The 25,634-nt window shown below is 36.1% G+C and overlaps 2 protein-coding genes across 2 annotated transcripts; both read right to left on the bottom strand.

Moving 5' to 3' along the window:
• Positions 1-1,336: 1,336 nt before the first annotated feature.
• Positions 1,337-13,055, bottom strand: LOC123901740 (putative disease resistance protein RGA1). The gene is made up of 6 exons (XM_045951697.1): positions 12,497-13,055; positions 11,996-12,043; positions 11,442-11,872; positions 9,410-9,421; positions 7,438-9,184; positions 1,337-2,015 (listed from the first exon to the last, which is right to left on the bottom strand). The coding sequence occupies exons 1-6, from the start codon at positions 12,547-12,549 to the stop codon at positions 1,337-1,339; spliced, it is 2,970 nt and encodes a 989-aa protein (XP_045807653.1). The 5' UTR covers positions 12,550-13,055.
• Positions 13,056-13,514: 459 nt separating this feature from the next.
• On the bottom strand, positions 13,515-15,028 carry LOC123901742 (putative disease resistance protein RGA4). The gene is made up of 2 exons (XM_045951698.1): positions 14,848-15,028; positions 13,515-14,680 (listed from the first exon to the last, which is right to left on the bottom strand). The coding sequence occupies exons 1-2, from the start codon at positions 15,026-15,028 to the stop codon at positions 13,515-13,517; spliced, it is 1,347 nt and encodes a 448-aa protein (XP_045807654.1).
• Between the last annotated feature and the right edge of the window lie 10,606 nt (positions 15,029-25,634).

The raw sequence follows: 25,634 nt of genomic DNA, 5'->3' as shown, positions 1-25,634 counted from the left end.
TAAGCATATCGTATTTAAGGGTGTATCTAATTTGAATATCTAAAAATAGTCAAAAGATGAACCATTACAATTTTTAATAAATAAATTTTAAAAACATATTATGAAATATATTTTATGTCAATTCATGTGTAAAATTGATTCTTTTTAATTAATTCTTGTATTTATGTTTATAGTATTATAAGAATCTCGTTAAAGAAAAAATTTAAAAAAAGATTGACCAAACATGAATTTTTATACACTAAAACTCTATTTTAAATAAAAATTTAAGAACTTTATTACAAAATACGTACTATTTAGCGGGGTTTAAAACCGCCGCTAGAAGACATGTATATGGAAAAAAAATTAAAAATGTTGTGGCGGGCCATGACCCTGTCCAGCCCATGAGGGGTCTAAGGGGCAATTAACTAATCACAAAAATAATACATTTTCAGAGTTACTCTCATGCTATATAGACCATGAACAATCTTCCCTTTGAACAATATGTTGTTTCTCTCAACCAAACGAAAATAGCACGCCATGCATATTTCTACAAGAGAAGAAGATGTGATTGTGTGTTTCTAGTGCACTGAAGCAAAGTACTACTCTTATTTCATGTGTAGGTTGTTGATGGTGAAATGAAGGATGGAATATCCTGTGAAGCCTGCATGGACCTTGGATTGGACTTATATATAGCTGCTCATCCAGGGGGGAGGAGTGAAATTCCAATAAAAGAGCTCTTGTATTAAATTGCAACAAAAACCATTGGAATTTAGATGTTTATGTTCAATAAAATACAGGGGAAATTGGCACAAAGGGCACTCCAAAGAAGAAAGAAGTTACTACCTTAGAAGTACACTAATCAAATATATTGTATAAAAATAAAATAAGAAGCATACAAATAAATCTTGGGGGACTAGATCAAAACCCAAAATGTGCAGAGATAGAACAAGCATTCAAACCTAAACAACAAAATACAAGGGAAATCACTTCAATTGTTTTTACACAAAGTGAATCACACAGGCAAAGAAACCATTAAAAATGGAGGACCTTAGATAACAAATTACAACAACTTCTTACTTATAACTAATTATTAAAACAACTGAGTTGGAATAAAAATCACAACAGTAACACCCCCATATTATTCTTCCAAGACTTCGACAATTGCATCAGTGCAATATTTATCAACAGACAATGAACCTGCTGACACATAATTAACTAAAAATTGGTGAACAAACATTCTTGAAATTCGCCGAGTTTCAGAAAAATGAAACAACAGAAACCAAAAGAAACTTCTTTCAAAAAAAGAAGAAAAGAAACCAAATAAAATTAGCAGAGATTTTGAGAAGATGTGGGTACCTTAATAAGACGATCTCTTTAAGATTATGTTTGGGATGTGAGCAATTTTGGGCCATGTTGCACTTGTTTGTGTCTCACATTCTTTCATTAAGAGCGGACAATTAACTATTTCTAGGCTCTGTAATCTGGCAAGGCGAGACATTCCTTTGGGCAGGGAAGCTATATTTTTACAGTCCTCAATGGTAATATGCTGAAGTGAGGAGAGGTTCAAAATCCAACCTGGCAATGTCTTTAGATCTGAACAAAATGAAAATTCAATTTTTTGGAGGGAAGGAAGATAGTTGAAGTCTTCCTTAAACCAAGTTTCAATTTCTTGAAATGTTTGATTTGGAAAATTCTCAAAATAAAGATGCTCCAGAGAAGTTAAATTTTGCACCCAATTTCCAGGGAATTTTTTCACATTCAGATCAACATTTTTAAGGAACAACTGTTTTAGCTTGGATAAAGGAGGGAATTCAATTGAACATTTTGAACTTATCATGTTTAATGTCCCTTCCAATGTCTCCATATTGGAATCATTGAAATCCAATCTATTTCCAATATTTGGAAAAGTAGGCATGCGAGTCAACATTGGACATTCAATGAATGTTAAAAAAGAAAGACGTGGAGGAAAGGAAGGGAAGGAGAGTTTATGTGACTGTGAAGAGTTATCATCATCATCATTGACAGCATCATTGATCCTCCGGTTGGGTTTTGGGCTCCCTTCCTATGTGGAGAAAAGTCCAATTTTATTAGCCCATTATGTCTCACTTATATAAGTGGGGAGTGGTCATACTAGGGTTATGATGTGAGTAAATTTTGTGAGAGAACAACCTTCAAAAAGAGAGAAAAGAAGAGAGAAAACAATTCCCGTTTTTCTCAAACCAGTCCCACTAAAACTTCGATTCCCGATTCGTTAACCGTTGGATATCGCTCAAATTTGGAGGGCAGGTTCGAAACTCCAGAGGCTATCTTTTGACCGTTCGGATCGTCGAAACAAGGTATGGTTCGTGAGATATTCAGTCCGCAATACAGCAGGTGTTTTGGGTATATTTTCATCTTCTTGTTCTTGTTTTGTAAGCTTTAGTGCTTTGTTGTTTAATTGGTTGTTAGCACTTGTTTGTGCCTCACTTGGAGACTCTTTTGTACCCTTATTTGATTATAGTGGAGCTATTTCTTTGGTCTGGACGACCCGTGGTTTTTTACTCTCACATCGAGGGTTTTCCACGTTAAAATTCCGGTGTCTTTATTTTGCTTTATTTTCTGCCATATTATTTGTTGTTGATCCTCAAGATTCTTACAAGTTTGAGGAATTTTATTTCCGCTGCGTATTGCTCGTTATTATTATTATTGTGCTAATTCCCCATCAGAGTGGTACCAGAGCTCTTGGTTAAGGGCAATTTTACTTGTTTGAAAGATGGAGTCAAATACAAATATGAAGATGGTATTGTTGAATGGGTCTAATTACCATTTGTGGAAGGGCAAGATGAAAGACTTGTTATTTGTGAAGAAATTGCACTTACCGGTATTTAGTTCCGCAAAGCCGAATTCTATGTCTGATGAAGAATGAGAGTTTGAACATCTACAGGTATGTGGTTTTATTCGGCAATATGTTGAAGATAATATTTATAATCATATTGCTAATGAGACATATGCAAAAACTTTGTGGGAGAAGTTAGAGTCCTTGTATGCCTCTAAATCAGGGAATAATAAATTGTTCTTGTTGAATAGCTTCATAAGTTTGAAGTATAAGGAGGGGACTTCTATTTCAGATCACTTGAGTGAATTTCAGGGGCTCCTTGATCAGATGTCAGGAATGGGTATTAAATTTGAAGATGAACTTTTGGGACTATTTCTATTGCTATCTTTACCAGAGTCTTGGGAGACGTTTCGGGTTTCTATTACAAGTTCTGCTCCTAAAGGTGTTGTTTCTTTGGAAACGGCTAAGGGTGGTATTCTTAATGAGGAGATGAGAAGGAAGGCACAAGGTACTTCATCTCAATCCGAGGTACTTGTCACTGAAAATAGGGGGAGAAGTCAGAAGAAAGAACCGAAGGGTGGTAGAGAGAATAGCAGAAGCAAGTCCAAAGGGCGATACAAGAATATGGAGTGTAATTATTGTCATAAATCAGGGCACATACAAAAGTACTGTTATCAGTGGAGAAAAGATAACAAAGGCAAGAAGGGTAAGCAGAAACAAAGAGATCATGAAGATCATGATGATGATCGTGTTACTACTGCTATCAATGATGATCTTGTTATTCTCCGTGATCATGAGTCCATTAATCTTGTATCAGATGAGAGCATGTGGATTGTTGACAGTGGTGCTACATTGCATGTTACACCGAGGAAGGAGTTCTTCACATCTTATACTTCCGGTGACTTTGGAGGGTTGAAGATGGGTAATGATGGTGTAGCTAAGGTAATTGGTGTTGGTGATATTTGCTTGCAAACCAACATGGGAATGCAATTGTTGCTTAGAGATGTCAAACATGCTCCGGATGTTCGTTTTAATTTGATCTCTGTGCATATGCTTGATGATTGTGGTTATGATAATCACTTTGGTTCTGGAAAGTGGAAACTCAGTAAAGGTAACTTGGTTGTGGCTAAAGGGGAGAAAACTTCTAAACTGTATTGGACAAAAGCTTTGGTTGCTAGAGACAGTGTGAATGTTATCGACATGAAAGCATCTTTGTGGCACCGAAGGCTTAGTCATATTAGTGAAAAGGGGCTGAATGTTTTAGCCAAAAAGGATGTGCTTCCAGGATTAAAGAATGCAGATTTGGAGAAGTGTTCTCATTGCATGACTGGTAAACAGACTAGAGTATCCTTCAAGAAGCATCCTCCCTCAAGAAAGTCAGAGTTGCTTCAATTGGTGCATTCTGATGTTTGTGGTCCATTAAAGGTAAAATCTTTTAGTGGTGCACTTTATTTTGTTACTTTTATTGATGACTGTTCCAGGAAACTATGGGTATATGCTATAAAGACAAAAGACCAAGTGTTGGAGAAATTCAAAGAATTTCATGCTTTGGTTGAGAGGCAATCAGGTAAGAAGCTGAAATGTGTTCGTTCTGATAATGGTGGTGAGTATTGTGGTCCCTTTGATGTCTATTGTAAGCAGCAGGGTATTGCACATGAAAAGACTCCTCCTAAAACTCCTCAGTTGAATGGTTTAGCAGAGAGGATGAATCGAACACTTGTTGAGAGAGTTAGATGTATGCTCTCTGAAGCTAAGTTGCCTCAACATTATTGGGGTGAAGCACTGTACACGGCGGTGCATGTTATTAATCTCACTCCTACTGTTGTTTTGAACAGTGAAGTTCCAGACAAAATTTGGTTTGGTAAGAATGTCAAATATGATCATTTGAGAGTCTTTGGTTGTAAGGCTTTTGTGCATGTTCCAAAGGATGAAAGATCCAAGTTGGATGCAAAGTCAAAACAATGTATCTTCATCGGCTATGGGCAGGATGAGTTTGGTTACAAGCTTTATGATCCTATAGGGAATAAACTTATCAGAAGCCGCGATGTTGTGTTCATGGAAGACCAAACTATTGAAGACATTGATAAGGTGGAGAAAACTACACCCGAGAAAGATGTTAGTTTGTCTAATATTGATCCAGTTCGGTTGCCTGTTCATAATCTGGATACTATTGGTGGTGATGTTCAAAATGGTGAGCCACATGATTATGTTGATGATCAACAACCTGGAGAAGAGGTTTATATTCCAGCTGATAATGATGAGGAGAATGATATGTCACAGGATGAGAATCTTGGTGAAGCTCCAGAATCATCTCATGTTCAACTTAGGAGGTCCAACAGACAGAGACAACCTTCTACAAGGTATAATTCTGATGAGTATGTGACTTTGACTGATGAGGGTGAACCTGAGTATTTTCAAGAAGCCATGGAAAGTGATGAAAATCAAAAGTGGTTGGATGCAATGAATGATGAGATGAAATCCTTGCATGATAATCACACTTATGATTTAGTGAAGTTGCCTAAAGGCAAAAGGGCTTTGGAAAATAGGTGGATATATAGAGTCAAACATGAGAGTAACTCTGAGTCTCCAAGGTATAAAGCCAGATTGGTAGTGAAAGGTTTTCGTCAAAGAAAGGGTGTTGATTTTAATGAAATTTTCTCACCTGTTGTGAAGATGTCATCAATTAGAACCGTGTTGGGTTTGGCTGCTACTCTTGATCTAGAGGTTGAGCAAATGGATGTGAAAACGGCTTTCCTTCATGGTGATTTGGAGGAAGAGATCTACATGAAGCAACCCGATGGTTTTCAAGTTAAAGGCAAAGAAGACTATGTGTGTAGATTGAGAAAGAGCCTATATGGGTTGAAGCAAGCTCCAAGGCAGTGGTACAAGAAGTTTGAGTCTGTTATGGCTGAACAAGGATACAAGAAGACTACTTCAGATCATTGCGTCTTTGTTAGAAAATTTTCTAACGATGACTTCATTATCCTGTTGTTATATGTTGATGATATGCTTATTGTAGGGAAAAATATTTCTAACATTGACAGGTTAAAGAAGCAGTTGGGCGAGTCATTTGCCATGAAAGACATGGGAGAAGCTAAACAGATTCTTGGCATAAGAATCACGCGTGACAGAAAGGAGAAGAAACTTTGGATGTCACAAGAACACTATATCAAAAGAGTGCTGCAGAGATTCCAGATGGAAAATTCTAAGGCGGTAAGCACTCCTCTTGCTACTCATTTCAAGCTGAGTTCGAAACAAATCCTTCAAATGAAGATGAAACATTTGATATGAAACGTGTTCCTTATGCGTCTGCTGTGGGTAGTTTGATGTATGCAATGGTGTGTACAAGACCAGATATAGCACATGTTGTTGGTACAGTCAGTAGATTTTTGTCAAATCCAGGTAGAGAGCATTGGAATGCTGTAAAATGGGTTTTAAGGTATCTTCGTGGTACTACTTGTATGAGACTTTGCTTTGGGGGAGATAAGCCTACTTTGGAAGGGTACTCTGACTCAGATATGGCTGGCGACATTGATTCTAGGAAGTCTACGTCGGGCTACATGATTAAGTTTGCAGGGGGAGCTGTAGCTTGGCAGTCCAGATTGCAAAAGTGTGTAGCATTGTCTACTACAGAGGCAGAGTTCATTGCCATTACCGAAGCATGCAAAGAGTTGCTATGGTTGAAGAAATTCTTGCAGGAGCTTGGTTTTGTTCAAGACAAATATGTGTTATTTGTTGATAGCCAAAGTGCTATTCATCTTGGTAAGAATCCGACTTTTCATAATAGGTCCAAACATATTGATGTAAGGTATCACTGGATACGTGATGTTTTGGATGCTAAGTTGTTGGAACTAGTTAAGGTTCATACGGATGATAATGGTTCAGATATGATGACCAAGACGTTACCAAGGGGAAAATTTGAAGCATGTTGTGATATCGCCGGTTTGGCGATTTCCTCCACATAGTTGTGAGGGGGAGATTTGTTGGGTTTTGGGCTCCCTTCCTATGTGAAGAAAAGTCCAATTTTATTAGCCCATTATGTCTCACTTATATAAGTGGAGAGTGGTCATACTAGGGTTATGATGTGAGTAAATTTTGTGAGAGAACAACCTTCAAAAAGAGAGAAAAGAAGAGAGAAAACAATTCCCGTTTTTCTCAAACCAGTCCCACTAAAACTTCGATTCCCGATTCGTTAACCGTTGGATATCGCTCAAATTTGGAGGGCAGGTTCGAAACTCCAGAGGCTATCTTTTGACCGTTCGGATCGTCGAAACAAGGTCTGGTTCGTGAGATATTCAGTCCGCAATACAGCAGGTGTTTTGGGTATTTTCATCTTCTTGTTCTTGTTTTGTAAGCTTTAGTGCTTTGTTGTTTAATTGGTTGTTAGCACTTGTTTGTGCCTCACTTGGAGACTCTTTTGTACCCTTATTTGATTATAGTGGAGCTATTTCTTTGGTCTGGACGACCCGTGGTTTTTACTCTCACATCGAGGGTTTTCCACGTTAAAATTCCGGTGTTTTTATTTTGCTTTATTTTCTGCCATATTATTTGTTGTTGATCCTCAAGATTCTTACAAGTTTGGGGAATTTTATTTCCGCTGCGTATTGCTCGTTATTATTATTATTGTGCTAATTCCCCATCACCTCCACCATCCCCTCAACTTCTCGCATTTCCCAAAAAAGAGAATTTCTAATGCTGGGAAGAATGTTTCAGACGAAAGAGGCTCTTCATAATATATGTACTCCAGTTCATCAAGGTAAGTCATCCTGATAGAGTTGAGGAATGGAAGACGTTCCATTGGTGGGAGATAGCGCACACCTGAACAACGAATGATATAGATTTCAACAATATTTGTAAGGGGAGAAAACCAATTTGAAAAACTTACACCCTTGTATGGATCTCCCATGCATAGTTTTCTAAATCCAGATGCTGTCTTCTTCTCTTCAAAGACATCTTTTCTACTAATATGAAAATACTTCAAATTGATCAACATTGAGACATGTTTTGTAGAAATTTCAAGATCATGTCTTCTAGCCAGTATTAGTGTTTGTAAGCAAACAAGATTGCTTATGGATTTGGAGCCTAATCCTATACAATCATATAAGCTAAGATATCTTAAATGCTTCAATTTTACAAATGAATTACACAACTTGCTCAAAGAACAATTTGAAAGCTTCAAGACACGTAAGTGTTTGAATTTTAAAATAACAAACAATTCCTTCTCATTCATACTCTCTGAATTGTTGGACAACAAAATCAAAGTTCGCAGCTTGCTTGCATCCACCGACTCCAGGAAACCAATAGCATCACTTTCCAACATTACATGCATGGGACTTCCTACAAGTCTTTTTGTCCCACTATCGAAGTAACAACAATCATTTCTCGCTACTTGCATTGCGATATCATGTATTAAATCATGCATTTTGAAACTATGTATACGACCATCTATATCATCATATGTAGCATCTTGAAAAAATGACTTCATAAACAAAATATTCACGAATTGGTTTCCGACAGTTGAACATTCGAGATAACTTTGTGCTATCCACATTTGAATCAAATCATCCTTGTTTATCACCCAATCCTTAGGATATAAAGAGCAGTAAGCAAAACATTGTCTTAATTGAGGCGACAAGTTTTGGTAACTCAGTTTCAACACTGGCATGATGCTATCTTCATCTTCACATAATTTCCAAAAGTCACCTTGTAAAACATCAATCCATTCTCTTTCTTCACTTTTACCCTGTAATATGCCTCCAAGCGTTCTGATTGCTAGTGGAACTCCAATGCATTTTTCTGCTATCTTCTTTCCAATTGATTCAATAGTTTGGTTCACTCTTTTGGACTCATCCCCATATGTAATGATGTTCTTCAACAAATGCCAAGATTCTTTTGGAGTCAAACTGCTCAAAACATAGGGGATACTTACACCCATTGTCTGTGATACAATTGTACTTCGAGTTGTCACTACAACCTTACTACCTGGAGCACCACACATCAAGTAAGTCCTCAATTTATCCCACTTTTCAAAACTCTCGTTCCAAACGTCATCCAGGACTAACAAGTATCTCTTACCAGTTAAAGTGTGACGAAGAATATTTTGCAAGGTGTCCAATTTTAATGTATCACCAATTTTGTTCTTGGATAGTGACTCCAACATATTCTTCACGATAGTTTTGACATCAAAATTATCAGAGACACATACCCACATACTCTTTTCAAAACACTTTTTTATTTCACCATCATTGTATATCAATTGAGCAAGAGCTGTCTTTCCCAAACCGCCAATCCCAACAATAGCAACTAGAGAGACATTTTGAATTTCATGTGGTTGTCGCAACAAGCTTATAATTTTCCTTTTATCATCTTCTCTTCCAATGATATCTGATTCTGACACATAAGAACCAGTGTAACACCCAAACCCATTATTTATATATTTCTACCTTAGTAAAATCTTTTTCAAAATACGCAACGGAAATCACATTTAATTTATTGAATATCGGTTCGAGTATTACACTCCTCTACCAAAATAATACTAATGTAGTTAATTAGTAAAAATAGTGTTTATACAAATCTTTGAATCAAATAATGTATTTATTGATTATACAAAACAACCTAGACAATAGACTTTATATACAATATAAAACCCTTTTCCGTGTCACAATCAGAGCGGAGCTTCACCGACGACTCGACATCGAAATACCACAAAATCCTGTAAAATCTGGACCCCCAACGGTCCAGCACATAACACATAAAAGAGAGTTAGATAACATAATCAAAATATACAAGTGTAAGTAAAGGGTACTTAAACACTTCTTCATAAAACATGCATAATCATACATTATACATATACATCACCATCATTCATGCATATTCATATATCATGCATATACTTCATTTATCACATAATCAATCATCCACAAAATACACCAAACATATAGTTTCACGTCATCTCGGACAATACCAAAACATCAACAATTATCACATAACTCAATTACAAATAGGGATATACATAAAGTTTCTAATGTAATCTAACACCACAAATACATTGTTCAGATTATGGTCATGACGGACCCTGCGTTGTTCATTTTATAGTCATGACGGACTCTGCTCCTCACATACGGATTAACAATCAACATTTACCAAGTACGTGTCAAACATTATTTATCATAAAATGCACACATAATCCCTAATGCAATCTAATGCTTCACATTCATGCTATGTCCTCTAGACACCTCTAATGCATGTGGTACCATCGTCTTTATTAGAGTATCTCACCTCTAATATTCGTCTTTATCGAACAAATATAGTTCGATATCCGTCTTTATTGGACAAGCCAATATACAACAACAATTCATGAATGCATGTATATGTTTTTCATGAATTCACTCACAATCATTTTAATTAGCATTAAGCTCGTCATTTATAAATGTGGAACACTATCCAACATTCCGTCTTTATTAAGATAACACTATACCTTAATATACGTCTTTATCGAATAACATAATTCGATATCCTTCTTTATTAAGTTGATTAACACCTTAATATACTTCTTTTGACATTTAAACAAACATCATCAACACAATCATATTCCACAAATATAATCAACAACTATCATCACAATACAATTAATCATGGTTATAAACACCTAATTGCATGTTAGGATACCTTAAATCCATGTTACAAGTGCCTAATTGCACTTAAAACAATTATCAAAAAGTTGCTGTCACAGTGCTGTTCGCTAAGCGAAGGCATAGCGAAGGCTTAGCGAAGCTGTTCGCTAAGCGAAGCTCACCAGAGGATCACCTGCTCGTGGCGAAGCTGTAGCGAAGCTGTGGCGAAGCTGTTCGCCACACGTTCGCTAAGCGAAGGCCTAGCGAACGCCTCCTGTCAGGACAGTTCAAAACCTGCGTTTTCCACACCAATTCACCCAAAAATCCCATTTTTCATGTTATAAACCCCAAATAAGTTCATATTCAAGTATAACAAGCATATCTAAACACAAAAGGACAGTTCATTTCACCGATCTACATCATAAACATCGAAAAAGTAGAGATTAAACACTTTTTCATCAAAACTCTCAAGAACACTAAGTTCTTGAGTTTAATCTTTCATACAACTCGTTTTTACCATAGTTTTCGTTCATTAATCATGTTAAAAGCATGTTAAGCATATTAAGAACCTTAGGAACGATTTCCATCAAGAAAATCCGTTCTAAGCTAAAACGAAAATGGGGTGGAGGAAGTTCGGGTGAGGAGAAATCGACATTCTCCCCTTCCTCGAGTCACCCACGAATATGAAATCTACTCTCTTACCTTAGATCGACGAACTCACGAAGATTGCTCCTCGAATCTCTCCTCCAAGCTCTTGCCCTAGCTCTCCTCTTGCTCTCCCTTCTCTCTTCTTTCACAAGAACATGAAAAATGAACTCTTTCTCTCTCAATGGGCTTCATATAGCGCCCCCCCTCATGAGACAAGGCCCATTGGGCCTCAAGCCCACTAACTTGGCCCAACTCGCGTTAACTCTTACTAACTCGCGCGTTAACTAAAACTCTCGATAAATAACTTAAAGTTACTATCTTACTCAAAAACCACGTCACCAAATAATTAAACACTTAAATAGTGAATAATAAATTTGGGTCGTTACAACCAGTTTCCCTCCATTCAATGTTATTTTCCCCAACCATCACAACATTTGGGTTTAACTTCAACCCAGACATATCCCTCACCATATCATTAAATTTTTTTTGAATTTTTCCAATCTCATGAGCCATTTTATGGCGAAAAGCAATTATGTTTGGAGATAAGGAATGAAGTACCTTTGTGACATTGTTTTGATGAGGTTCATCCCTTTTGTGTATCATATCTTGAATAAAAAATTCATCTAGCAAGTCATCTGCAGGAATAAGCACATCTTTGAGCCTTCTTACCCAGTTTTGTACGGCATGACTTTGATCTTGTTTGTCGTCAGCATTAAGTAAAACAGCTCTAATAGATTCAACTGTGTTTTTAAGCCTTTCCAACTCATCCATAACACCATTAATCCGTCCATATTCGCGTAAGGCAGCAGATCCCAACCTGACAAAAGAAAATTTTCAGCATACCAACTAACTGTTTACATTTTGATACTTGTCTTCTAGTTCTAGTAATAATAAACAACCGTGTATGATATGATATATAAAAGATTGAAAATGAAGTAACCTGTTAATGAGGGTAGTCGCAACACCATATGGAATTTGCTCAGCCATTCTTCAAATCAACAAAAATAAGAAAGCAGATTAATCAAGATCACAATTGAAAAAGTTACAATAAGTTTGGTGATGGCAAAGAATATGGAAAATAACAATAGCTAGTCAGGCATGTATCCGTTGTGTCCCCCCCCCCACCACATGATGCTCACATGGGTCCGCAATTCAGAGCAAAAATAAAATAGTATGCACGCAAATTCAAGATGTACCATAAAATTAAATAGGGTTTTGCTAACCAGTGCCCCGGAGCACAAGTTATGTTAAGGAACTAAAAAAAGAAATAAAGGAAAAGTTACGCATTGAAATGTGGATAAAGTTACACAAAGTATAGTTTCTTTCCTTCCAATTAAATTTACACACCTTTTTTTTTATAATAAATACAAAGTGTTAAAAAATCTCATATCGGATATGAGATGGTCTTGACAAGAATTTATAAGCAAGTGACAGTCTTCACCTTACAAATCGGTTTTGTATGGATGAACTAGACCCAATACCCATTTCTAACATGGTATCAGTACCTCTCCTCTCTGAGATTCATTGGACTACCCGTTATTGTTGAATCCACGTTTCAGCTTGTTCAGTCCTGGACGCAAAGGGATGTGTTAAAAAGTGACACATCGAAAATGAAATGACCTTGACAAGTGTTTATAAGCAAGTGTGAGGATGAGTTAGGCTGATGCTTATTTCTAACACAAAGTATCTCTTATTATTTTATTTTATTGCTAGCATGAAATCATATGCTTAGTTTTTGTTTGACTACAATCACATGCTCAGTTGAAAGTAACTTGTCGCTTTCTTTCTCACATAAAATAAAGTATCATGCTATAAATAATCCTCCTGCTCAATGATGAAGTGTAGACCAATATGTCCATCTACCGCAGCATTGGTTCAGGCAAGTCAAACCATGCGTCTGGAACAGAACGTCTAGATCAAAATTAAGTCATGTCACCGTTATTGAAGCGAGTAGTACAAAAGCCGTAGCTCAAATTTTGAATATATTCATAAGATTCATAAAGTCATGCCTATGAAAATCCTCTATTTCGAAGCCTCCTTCTTGGTGCACAAGTCAAGCCTCCGGAGCAAGGTGTATCAAATGTACAACTCAGACCGTACCCCCATGGTACATTACATTTGATAACTAGGCCCTCTTGCTGAAGTGCATCACACACAAACCATTAAAAATGTAGTCTTAGATAACAATGTACAACAACTTCTTAGTTCTTACTACCATTACAGCATCAACAAAGTTTGAATAAAATAGCATTATTAGAAATCAGATAATTTTGAGAAAAATGAAGTAACACAGTTTGAATTATTAATAATGGGACAAAATCCACAATTTCCAAAATCCACTGTCCTTTGAAAGGTTGGATTCAAAATACAAAATTATTATACAAAATTGGAATTACAACTATCCACCAAATGGAACACGACAAGAAGATCATACATGGAAAAGATCTTGAACAGATCAATCAGTCTCTTATGATTATGTTTGGGATGTGAGCAATTTTAGACCAAGTTGCACTTGTTTTTTTCTGAAATTCTTCAACTAAGAGTGAATCACCAAAGATTTCCAAAGTATGTAAGTTGGTAAGACGTGACATTCTTTCCGGCAACAATGTCAATTTATTGCAATAGTCTATCTTGATATGCTGAAGTGATGAGATGTTGCATATCCAATCTGGCAATGCCTTTAGATCATCACAATAATGAAAGGTGATTTTTTGGAGGGAAGGAAGATAGTTGATGTCATCTTTAAACCAGATTTCAGTTGCTTGAAAATGTTGACTTGAAAAATACACAAACTCAAGATTCTCGAGAGAAGTAAGATTCTGCCACCAATATCGTGGGACATTTTTTACATCCATAATAGGTTGATTAATCTGCAAGGAAAGAGGAGTGCAACTGATCGAGTATTGTGACGCTGCTATATTTATCTTTGAAGTCCACTGCACTTGCAATGATAATTTCTTAATGTTTGGACAAGTAGGCATGTGAGTTAACATTGGGCACTCAGAAATTTTCAGAAAAGATAGACAAGGAAATTGAGGCAACAAAAGATGATGTGAAGTGTTAATATTATTGAAATCATCTCCCTTCCTCTTCCATCCCACCAGTTTCACACAGTCCCGTATCTCTAGTCTCTTCAAAGATGCGAAGAATGGTTCATGAAGAATGAGCTCTTCGCAATATATGTACTCCAAATCATCAAGGTCACATAACTCAAGTGATTTAAGGAATGGAAGACATTCCAATGGTGGGAGGTATTGGAGACCTTGGCAATAAGTTAGAGTTATTTCAATAATATGTGTGAGAGGAGAAAGCCATCCAGAAAAATTTCCAACTGGTGTCTTGTCTACGAAGGTCCATGTCCTAATATCAAGGTGTCTCAAATTGATTAATTTTGAGACAACTTTTGTAGAAAGTACAACTTTTTCATCCAATCTCACTTTTATGGTTTGTAAACAAATAAGATTTCCTATGGACTTATGAAGACTTTCTAGCATACAACTTTTTAGTAAGTCAAGAAATCTTAAATGTTTCAGTTTTTCAAAGGACACGCATAGTCTGACATCTTCAAAATTGCATATAGCTTCAAGACACGCAAGTGTTTGAATGTTGAAATAATTGACTGTTTCTGTCTATCCAATAATTCATCATCATTAAAAGAAAGCACAATCAAAGTTCGCAGCCTACTAGCATCCAATGATTCCAGCAAATAAAATGCGTCAAATTCAACCCATACATGGACAGGTCTTCCTCAAAATCCTTTTGCGTTATTATCCAAGTAACAACAATCATTACCAGCTACTTGTTTTGCAAGATCGTGTATTAAATCGTGCATTTTAAAACCAATTATATCACCATCTTCATTCAATTTTGCTTCTTGGAAGAATGATTTCATCAAAAAAATATTAACGAATTGATTACCAAGATCTTCCATGCATTTCCCTTCCAGTGAACAGTCAAGATAACCATGTGCCATCCACATTTGAAAATATTAATGACAGGAATATTCTATTCGATCACACACACATTCGCTGTCGGAGCGGGACGTTTATACTGGTCTGAAAATCATCAAAAAGAACACGAGGTAGATTTTATTTACAAACAAGAAAGTGAAATCTGCAATTTTAATTAAAGAAAGGAAAATATTCAATCACATATCCACTTTAAGTTTGCTTAAAATCATTGAATATTTTAGGAATTTTGCTCTATTAGAGTTTTGTGTTGTTGCAGCAAGAAAGAGAGAGTGAAGAAGGAAGAATGGGCGACAGAGCAGAGAGAGGAGAAATTGATATGGTGTAGACAATTGTAGGGTAGAGAGAAATGAAAGATAATGAGAAGAGCGAGAAAAGAGATGCATGTCAAACTGATAGCACTTTTGATGATTAATATTTTAATTGTTTATTAGTAAAAATTATAAAAACTTGATATTTTGAAAATACTCATAAAATCTTATATGTTAATATTTATATTTATATATTATTAAAAAAATATGGTCAAACCAAGATAAGTGAATAGTATCATTTAGTTAAAATAGTTTTTATAAAATAGGACGGAGAAAGTACATCGCAACATCTTTCATCCAACAGTTCCTTTAACTCGTTCACGGTGGGAGGAGAGATCCTTCAATATCCCACCCTAGAAGGCACCAAAAAGCAAATTGCAAATTTTAGCAAAGTTGACATTGTAACAATAAATTGTGTGACGTAACCATCTAGCAATCAGTCAATGATGATGCAAACGATGTGCAAATTCAAGAACACACATCAATTGAACCCTCAAACTTTTTTAAAAATATTACTCATTCGTCCCACAATAAATGACACAATTGACTGTTTCACGCGAGTTCAGATCAGCTCCATTTTTTTATCCTCCTTTTCCTCCAGTTAAATTTTTCATCGGTGGAAAAACTGGAGGAAAAGAAGGATAAAGAAATGAAGCTGATCTGAACTCGTTTCACGCATATGATATCTTGAAAATATTCATGGAGTCGGATTCAATAACATCTTATATGTTAATATTTATTTTTATTTATTAATAAAAAAATATGATTAAAAGAAGATATATGAATAATGGATATAGCTAAAATGGGTCACTCATTATGGGACGGAGGGAGTAATTCTTTATAATTATTGGTTATGAACCCAATTTTGTTTTAAAAAAAGATGTATTTGTATGTAGTTGAGGCTTTTCCTATTTCAAATCAAATTAGTAGTATTAAATAGTAGGGGTGTACGCAGGTTGGGTTGGGCCGGATTTGGCCTAATCCGTTACCAAATCCGTTCAATATTTATTTGGTTGGGTTCATCATCAAACCCGCACTTCCAGTATCAAATCTGAACCAACCAACCCGGTTATTATCAGGTTGGTTTGGGTTGGGTTTGAGGGTTGTTCATAAAATTAAAAATAATTTTTTTATAGCAATTGTGACACATTTCTATAAAAACCTATAATACAATTTATACACATTTCTAACACTTAAATTGAATAAAATGCACTCATTTAACTTCAAATAAAAATTCATCCATAATCATAACACTTAATAATATAAATAAGAGTAGCAAATTCTCATAAAACACATTTTTTTAATGACTGGGTTGGGTACATGGGTAAACGGGTTCAGAAACTCAAATCGAATACCCGAACCGAATACTTGTGGGCATGGTGATTGGATCGGGTTCTACCCGCAAATGAACGAGTTCGGGTAAATAATGGATTGGGTTGGATTGGGTTCGCGGTTTGACCCGCATGCGTGAACACCCCTATTAAATAGGGTTATGTTTGAAAAAAAATAAAAAATGTGTTTAGGAACTTCAAAATGTGCTTATATTTATGGACAAATTTTATATTTGAAGAAATGATTATACCTAGGGATGGAGAGAATATATTATTAGGAAAGAAAAAAAAACTAACATATATCTTTAGGACACTTGATAATATATTATAAATAAAAAAATTGTATTGAAAATTGTGCATTTCTTTTATTTATTAATAGTCAAAGATAACTTCTTTAAAAAAAAGTCAAAATTACTTTATTCTAAATTAAACCATGGATAAGGAAAATTATTAATACCGATATTTCGTTTGAAAATGTCAACAACTTTTTATTTAATGCAGTAAAAAAATATATATACTCCATCCGGTCCTTAATATAAAAGAAATTTGACTTTCTAGATTTATTGAGAGTCTAATGTATCTAGTCCATATTAAAGAATCTCTTATATTAAGGACTGGAGGGAGTAGTGATTTTCTTGTAGTGAATAATATAAATAGCTTCTTGTAATGTAGATCTTTATTCATCTTTCAAACATGGCAGCAAGCATCAAGTGTGTGTATTTTCTCATTGCAATTCTATGCATCGTTTCTGTTTTGACTCCAGGTAACAAATTTATTTATTCTATACCTATATACATACATACATATTTATTTATTTATTTATTTATTGTTCTAACAATATTATATTGATTGATTGTAGGAGAAGCATATTATTATACATACTGCGCTGAAAAAGGGCCATGTCCAAATAACGATAAAGTTTGTAGTTATATTTGTATAAATAAATACGAGTTTCCTAGGGGTGGCTTTTGTAGTAAAAGTAAGGGTTTGTGTTGTTGTAGGGGAGGATATTGATTCTACTTTCTCAAAGTGTTGGCACATATGATTATCATATGTTTCAATAAATTTTTAGTGCATGTTTGAACGCGACCACTTTTCAATATGTTTGATTCTCTTTTCTTAAACTGAGTTAGTCTTTCAAATTTAATTTTAAAAGAAACTTCTGAGTTTGACCAGAAACAATTCTATGACAAATTAATTGGATTTATCTGATTTATCCCTTTCAATAACCTAGCAATTTTCAGTTTTGAGTTTTTATTCGTTTGCTGCTGCGTTTTGCGGTCTTCGTTGATGAGGTTAGAGAGGAAAGGTGGGTTTGGATTATAAAGGGATCGAGATTTGATGTTGTACTGTTTTCATACAGTTCCATGCAGTTATCGATCTCGGCCGTAGAGATTTGATCAGACGATTTATGTTTATTCAATGTTGATTTGAGTATTTGTCGAATTGATCAGACGGCCCTGAGGAAAAACTTTTTATTTTTTAATTATTAACTTAATAAAAAGTAGAGTATTTGTTTTCCCAAAAAAAAAATGTGCGGGGCTGCTCCCAACTAGGTTTGTGTATCTGTCGATTTCGGCAAGTTTTGAGCCAAAAATCACGAAATTGATAAATATTACAACTGTTTAATTTAGACCCAATTCTGATCATCTACATCTTCAGTTTGTTCAGATGTCGGGTTGTACGGGTGACGGATAGAACGAGTCGGTTGTTACGGGTTAAATTGTAATTTTGTTACTACATCTAAAACTCCTTTAATAACTTTGTTGTTGTCACCATCTGTTGGTTAAAGAAACATGCTCTAAGCAAAAGGGCGAAATTCTCAATTTGCAATCTAAGAGAGAATTGCGAAACAATTTCATTATTGAAACAAAGTTTGTTTCTAGTACACTAGATTAACCAAATCGCCGCCATGAAGAGAAAAGTAGAGGGACTATCCAAACCACTCCGCAACCATGACTACTTATGAAATTGTTATTTATTTTATTTTTTTTGAAAAATATATTTATGAAAATACTACTTCCTTCCTCTTGTATATTGTTTGCGTACGGATTAAGAAAATTGCTTGTCAACCAAGCAAACTTAGCAAAGTGTAATTAATCTAACAAGTGAATCAACGATATGCTACACAACAACACATGTTTAATTGAAACTAATTAACGTGACACATGAGAAATTCAATCTTTATCTCCATGGATATATTATGTCACACATTTTATTTTTATCTATGTCATCTTAGAAAGTCATACATATACTACTTATATTGAGATAATATTGATTTCTTTTTCTTAAATTCCTTCATTTTTAAACTATCAAAATATCTTTCCAAACGTAACATGAGATAATTTAAGAGAGGCATAGGCATATAGTTTACATGAAGAACAGCTAATAAAATATGATATATCCATTATACATTAGTTTTTTGGTAAATACATCCACATAGATTTATAATTTATTCAATCATTTCAATGGTGATTGACTGATTTTGTAAAGAATGTACATATCTCAATCATCTTCATTACTATAAGCTCATATCATTACTTTGAACGATTTAATTAATATATATGGAGTGTATTATCTGAATATAATTTCACAGTGTTTTGGATATTGAAACAAAAGATACGAAAACTACAATATCCTTCCTTAGCCAACAAATCAAGAGAAAATAAACTCATACAAAAACTGAAATTCTGGTATCACTAGAATGATGTTGCCTAAGATGTCCCAACAACTGAAATTCTGGTATCACTGAAATTCTGGTATTACTTTGTGAACAATGTTGTTTTCTATTGTTGGCACATCTTATATAACATATAAAAACTGACAGAGAAATAAATAAAAGACACAAGTAATTGTTAACCCAGTTCAGCCAACTGCCTACTCTGGGGGATACCAATCCAGGAAGGAAATCCACTAATAGCTCTAGTTACTAAGACCTCCAGCAAACCCTAGGATTTACGCCTTACACTAAGACCTCCAGCAAACCCCTGGTTTACGCCTTATAACCTCGACACTACTCATGCAACTTCTGCCTAGGAACTCCTAGACATGAGATCCCATCTCACTTCCACTCACACAACACAACCTGTGTTGATTATACAATGTTGGGAAAGATGTGGTGACAACTTGTCAAGACAACACTTCACTCTTGCTTAAAAGCTTCAAGTGAATCACACACGGTAAACTCCGTACTTCAAAGCTTAGGAGCAACCTTAAACTAATAAACTTACTTCTTAACTCGTGTTATAGAATCCACAAGCAAGAATTACAATCAAATAATAAAAGACTCAACAAAGACTCAATATGTGAACTAATAATTTTTCAATGAGATACCTAGTCTTGAGCTTGGTCTTCATATATATAATGATTAGGCACGCTCCTCTTTCTTCACAAATGCTCAGACGCTCCTTGAGAATCATAAAGGATGATCTGATACTTTTTCAATCTTCATTAAGGATATATCAAGACTTTCCAAAAGTGTTTAAAGGACTTTATATGATAGGATAAGTCATCCAGCTATTCCATTAAGTTTGTCTTATCCTTAAAGCTCCTGATCAGATCAAATCTCCATTGAGCGTGCTCTTTAAGTGGATTTCCATAAATAGCAGATCCTCTCATAAATGCGCAAGATTTCCTTGAATAAATATGATGTTGTAACATGTTTTCCAACATCTTGTTAGTATATTTGTTTTAGCAAAATTAAGCCAATTCAAATATCCAACAATCTCCCCCTTTGGCAATTTTTGGCTAAAACAATTTCAGGCCATTACCTTTGAGAGATATAAAAAGCGCAATCCTTCAAATCACCATGGTCACACAAAAGAAGGAATGTTAGAGCATCATTTAAACAAAATTTCACATAGGTGAAAATATATGCATCAGAGGCAGCAGCAGCGGAGTTATCATCAATTAGCCTCGAGCAAAATAAAACGTGGTATCAGAGCAAAACATATATCATATGTCATATGTCATCAAAGGTGTTGTGACATATGGGAGCACATCTTCTAGCACATGTTCGTCCAATCAGGGCAGTATCCATTCAGTAGCAAACTCCCCCTGACTTCATCAGCTTGTGCATCATCTCAGGGTAAAAAATTTTTACTCCCCCTGAATACTTGCTTACTGCTACTTAAAAACATGTCATAACAAAAGACACAACAACATGTAGCAGAAACAAACAAATCAAAGTACTACTCCCCCTTTTTAGCCACAAAATGTGCCAAAACAGGAAAGTTAAGTATCCAAAGTGCAGAATTAAAAGTACAGACCATGCACTCAGAAGGTGCTAAAATCCAGGGCACAAATACACCCACAAACCAAAAAAAACAAAGTACAGTAAAATATTAAACAGATTACAAAATCATTCATCATCACTACTGTCAGAGGCTTCATCCTCATCTGTAGCAGTAGCATAACCTTCATCCTCATCTGCATGGTTTTGTTCACCTGTAGTAGTCACATTTGCACTAGCGTTGACAGGTATTTCATCAGCTTCCAATCCTTCAATCATCTGCAAGAACAATTTCTTCCTTTCTTCAAGCTCAGCCTGCTGTTTATCTATTTCCTGACATTGAACCTTTAAACCAGCAATAATCTCCTTTTTGGTCATAACACCAGCTCCAGCAGCAGATGTCCCAACATGATCAGTAACATTGTGATTACCAAATAGCTTATGATGAAAAGTAAAGCCAGATTCCCTCTTCTTAGGTGTGTCAGTCACAACCTTGATGTCCGGGTATTGCGCCAAGATAATTCCACATAGCAAAGATGGAAATGCTATTGGCATCTTCACAGCTGTTGATCTAATATGCTTAATGGTTTGATCAAAAACAAAGGTCCCATAGTCATAGTCAAACTTGGTTCCTACAGCATATATAAATCTACCCAGGTTTGTAGCAACATTGGTTGCATGCTTGGTTGACACCCAATTTGTTGACCCTATCCAATTGAGGATGGCATATTTGACATTTAATTTACTAGTGGGTATCAGCTTCTTTGTGGGCCAGACCTTAACCTTACCAGCAGTTATTTCAGCACTCACAACATCATTAGCAACCTCTAATTCAGCCTTAGGTTCTACAGATCTTCCTAAGTAATTATTGATCACTACAGGAGAAAAATTGATACATTTACCTCTGACAAAAACTTTGTGGTAGTCCTTGCTCAGTGGGTTATCACATTCTTCAGGGATGTTCACAAGAAACTCTTTCACCAGCAGCTCATAGCAGGGACTGAAGTCACAGACTGTCTTCATCAGACCAGCTTCCTTGATGTAGTCAAAGATGTCTTGACATTTGAGAGCATCTTTGGTCAGTTCCCTTTCAACAGCCAATCTCCTTTGGTAAATGTAGTCCCATCTCAGTGCAAAGGCAGCACGATGGAAGGAGATGTTATCACAGGGGGCTTCTTCAATACCTTGAGGAACCTTCTTTGCAGTAGCCTTCTTAGGATTGGGAGATGAGATGTTAGCAACATCTTCAGCAGCATCATAATCTGAGTCACTGGATGACTCCTTCTTTCTCTTCAGTGTCTCCTTCTTCTTGGCAGGAGGGGAGAGAACCTTACTCCAACCTTTGACTGGTCCAACACCTTTTGTTTTCACTCTTGGTGCAGGAGTCTTGCTTGCAGTGGCCACACCCTTCCCTGTACAGCTTCTCAACCTTTTTGTTATACCACCAGTAGGTTTTACAGCAGTCTTGGTGGTGACATAATCATCAACATCTACTACATCCTTTTCTTTCTCAGCTTCTGCAGGCTTGTCAGCTTCAACCTCTTGCTCATCTGTAGGGATGGACTGGTTACTTTCTTCAGATTGAGTGTCCCCTTCATTATCAGAAGTACCCTCATCAACAGTTCCAGTTTCTTCATCTGTGGACTCAGATGTTGTGGCAGTTGTCTCAACATCCTTTTCAGCAACAGTTTCCTTCACAGGTTCTTCCTCAGCAGTTGCAGTTTCAACTTCTTCATTCTCATTCAAAGATGTTTCAACATCCTTCATAACAACTTCTTCAGTAACAACAGGGGTTGATTTTTCAGCCACCATCTCATCAATTGTTGGTGATTTCTCAGCAATATTAGGCTCAACCTCTGTAGGAGTGTCTTCCATCTCAGTATCAACAGGCATATTATTCAGATCTCTCTTCTCAGCATCAGATCCCAAATTATCTTGATTAGGGTTACCAGCAATTGAAATAAGTGTTTCAACAACTTCAGACACAGATTTAGGGTTCTGAGATTCTACTTCAGTTGTTTGCTCAGATGTTTTAACATTCGATTCAAAAACCAGATCAGACATAGAAAGAGGAATTCTAGACTTATAATCCCTTCTCTTCTTCTTAGAACTTCCTTTACCAGATTTATCAATAGAAGGGGAAGTATCGTCACTTACTTTTGGAGCTTTCATCTTTTCAACTGATTTTCCCTTTACCTTCTTCTCAGCAACACTTGATTGAGTTTTGGATTTGGAAGCACGAACAATTGTAACAGGGACGGCGTCTTTGATGATCTTCGATGGTTCGATTTTTGCTTTTGATCGAGTAGAACGGCCGGACTTAGTAGTTTGTGATGATTCAGACATGTTTGGATGAAGGTTTTTGAAGTTGGAGAAGATGAACAGATGGAGTTTGATGAGAGAAGTGTGAGAATAGGGTTTACGGACAAAAGCTAGATTTTGGGAGAAAAGTAATTGAATGCGTGTGATGACATATTTAAGGGAAGTTTGTAATGATTTCCCTAAATTAGCGTGCATTAATTGATGGGAGAGAAAACGGTTTCCTTTTGCACGCCTCAACTGCTGTAACTGCTATGCATCTTCATGCAGGCAAATTCCCAATTTGCCCCTTAAAAATTCAAACTGATTAGCATCAAGCGCCTTTGTAAAAATGTCAGCTAGCTGTTCACTTGTACCAATGTGCTTAAGTTCCACACAATTTTCTTCAACAAGGTCTCTAATGAAATGATGCCTGATGTCTATATGTTTGGTTCTTGAGTGTTGAACTGGATTTTTTGATATATTAATTGCACTCAAGTTGTCACAATATAATGTCATAACATCTTGGTCGACATTATATTCTTTCAGCATCTGTTTCATCCACATTAGCTGGGAACAACTGCTACCTGCAGCAATGTATTCAGCCTCTGCAGTAGATAGAGACACACAATTCTGCTTCTTGCTGAACCATGAGATTAAATTATCACCCAAAAAGAAGCATCCTCCTGAAGTGCTCTTTCTATCATCAGCACTTCCAGCCCAATCTGCATCACAATACCCTATCAAAGTTGAGTTCTTGGTCTGGGAATACAGAATCCCATAATCACTGGTCCCCTTTATATATTTCAGAATCCTTTTGACTTGTACAAGATGGCTCATTTTTGGCTTGGCTTGATATCTTGCACAAACACCCACAGCAAAGGTGATGTCTGGTCTACTGGCTGTAAGATACAATAGACTGCCAATCATGCTCCTGTATAGGCTTTGATCAACATCAATGCCATTTTCATCTTTGGTTAGCTTTAGATGAGTAGCAGCTGGTGTTCTCTTGTGTGCTGCAGTGTCCATTCCAAACTTTTTGATCATATTTTTCGCATACTTGCTTTGAGAGACAAATATGGTGTCTTCCATTTGTTTGACTTGCAGACCAAGGAAGTATGTTAGCTCACCCACCAAACTCATTTCAAACTCTGATTGCATCTGTTGTACAAAATGTTGCACCATCTTTTCAGACATTCCACCAAAAACTATGTCATCAACATAAATTTGGGCAATCATCAACTTCTCTTCTTGTTCTTTGACAAACAAGGTTTTGTCATGGCCTCCTTTTCTGTATCCTTGACTAACAAGGAAATTTGTCAGCCTCTCATACCAAGCCCTTGGAGCTTGTTTCAATCCATAAAGCGCCTTCTTCAGCTTGTACACATGATCAGGATTGGCAGGATCTACAAAACCTTTTGGCTGCTCCACATAAACCTCTTCATGCAAGTACCCATTTAGAAAGGCACTCTTGACATCCATTTGGTACAGCTTAAATTTGAAGATGCATGCTATACCGAGGAGTAGCCTAATAGATTCTAGTCTTGCTACAGGCGCAAATGTTTCATCAAAATCAAGTCCTTCAACCTGAGTGTACCCTTGAGCCACTAATCTTGCCTTGTTTCTTGTTACAACACCATTTTCATCTGACTTGTTCTTGAACACCCATTTTGTGCCTATGACATTAACACCATTGGGTCTAGGGACAAGATCCCACACATCACTTCTTCTAAACTGAGTTAGTTCATCTTGCATAGCTTCTATCCAAAACTCATCAGTAAGAGCCTCTTTTACATTCTTTGGCTCAATTTTTGAAACAAAACATGAATTAATAACTACTTCATTTGTCCTTCTTGTAGCAATTCCCTGGTTAGGATTCCCAATGATGAGGTCCTTGGGATGGTTCTTCTGTATTCTAATTGAAGGAGCTTTACTAACAGGACCAGGTGTAGGAATTGTTGATTCATCATCCGAATCTGATTCTTTCTCTGCTACTTCTTCTTCGGATGTTGGCAAAGTTGTTGCAACATCATCTTCAGTGTCAGATGTTTTAGCAGATGTCATATCATCTATCACAACGTTGATAGACTCTACTATTACTTTGGTTCTCTGGTTGTAAACTCTATAAGCCCTGCTGTTTGTTGAATACCCAAGAAATAATCCTTCTTCACTTTTAGGATCCATTTTTCTTCTGTGCTCTCTATCAGCTAGGATGTAACACTTACTTCCAAACACATGAAAGTGTTTGACAATTGGTTTTCTGCCTTTCCACAGTTCATATAGTGTTGTAGAGGTTCCAGTTCTGAGTGTGACACGGTTGTGAATATAACAGGCAGTATGCATAGCCTCAACCCAGAAATGATATGGAAGATGTTTTGCATGCAACATTACTCTGGCTGACTCTTGTATTGTCCTATTCTTCCTTTCAACAACACCATTT

This window comes from Trifolium pratense, unplaced genomic scaffold, assembly GCF_020283565.1.
Source record: "Trifolium pratense cultivar HEN17-A07 unplaced genomic scaffold, ARS_RC_1.1 scaffold_76, whole genome shotgun sequence".
Lineage (NCBI taxonomy): Eukaryota > Viridiplantae > Streptophyta > Magnoliopsida > Fabales > Fabaceae > Trifolium > Trifolium pratense.
The sequence above is the reverse complement of the archived record's forward strand: the minus strand, read 5'-3'. Positions and strand labels throughout refer to the sequence as shown.

What these genes read in the sequence shown, in the direction of transcription:
- LOC123901740 (XM_045951697.1), bottom strand. Translation starts at nt 12,549, where the DNA reads ATGTTAGAAATGGGTATTGGGTCTAGTTCATCCATACAAAACCGATTT. An exon ending in GCGACTACCCTCATTAACAG is followed by an intron (nt 11,873 to 11,995) that starts GTTACTTCATTT and finishes TTCTTTTGTCAG; the next exon opens with GTTGGGATCTGCTGCCTTAC. An exon ending in AAGTTGAGGGGATGGTGGAG is followed by an intron (nt 2,016 to 7,437) that starts GTGATGGGGAAT and finishes ACCCAACCGGAG; the next exon opens with GATCAATGATGCTGTCAATG.
- LOC123901742 (XM_045951698.1), bottom strand. Translation starts at nt 15,028, where the DNA reads ATGGCACATGGTTATCTTGACTGTTCACTGGAAGGGAAATGCATGGAA. An exon ending in TCTTGCAAAACAAGTAGCTG is followed by an intron (nt 14,681 to 14,847) that starts GTAATGATTGTT and finishes TTGGATAGACAG; the next exon opens with AAACAGTCAATTATTTCAAC.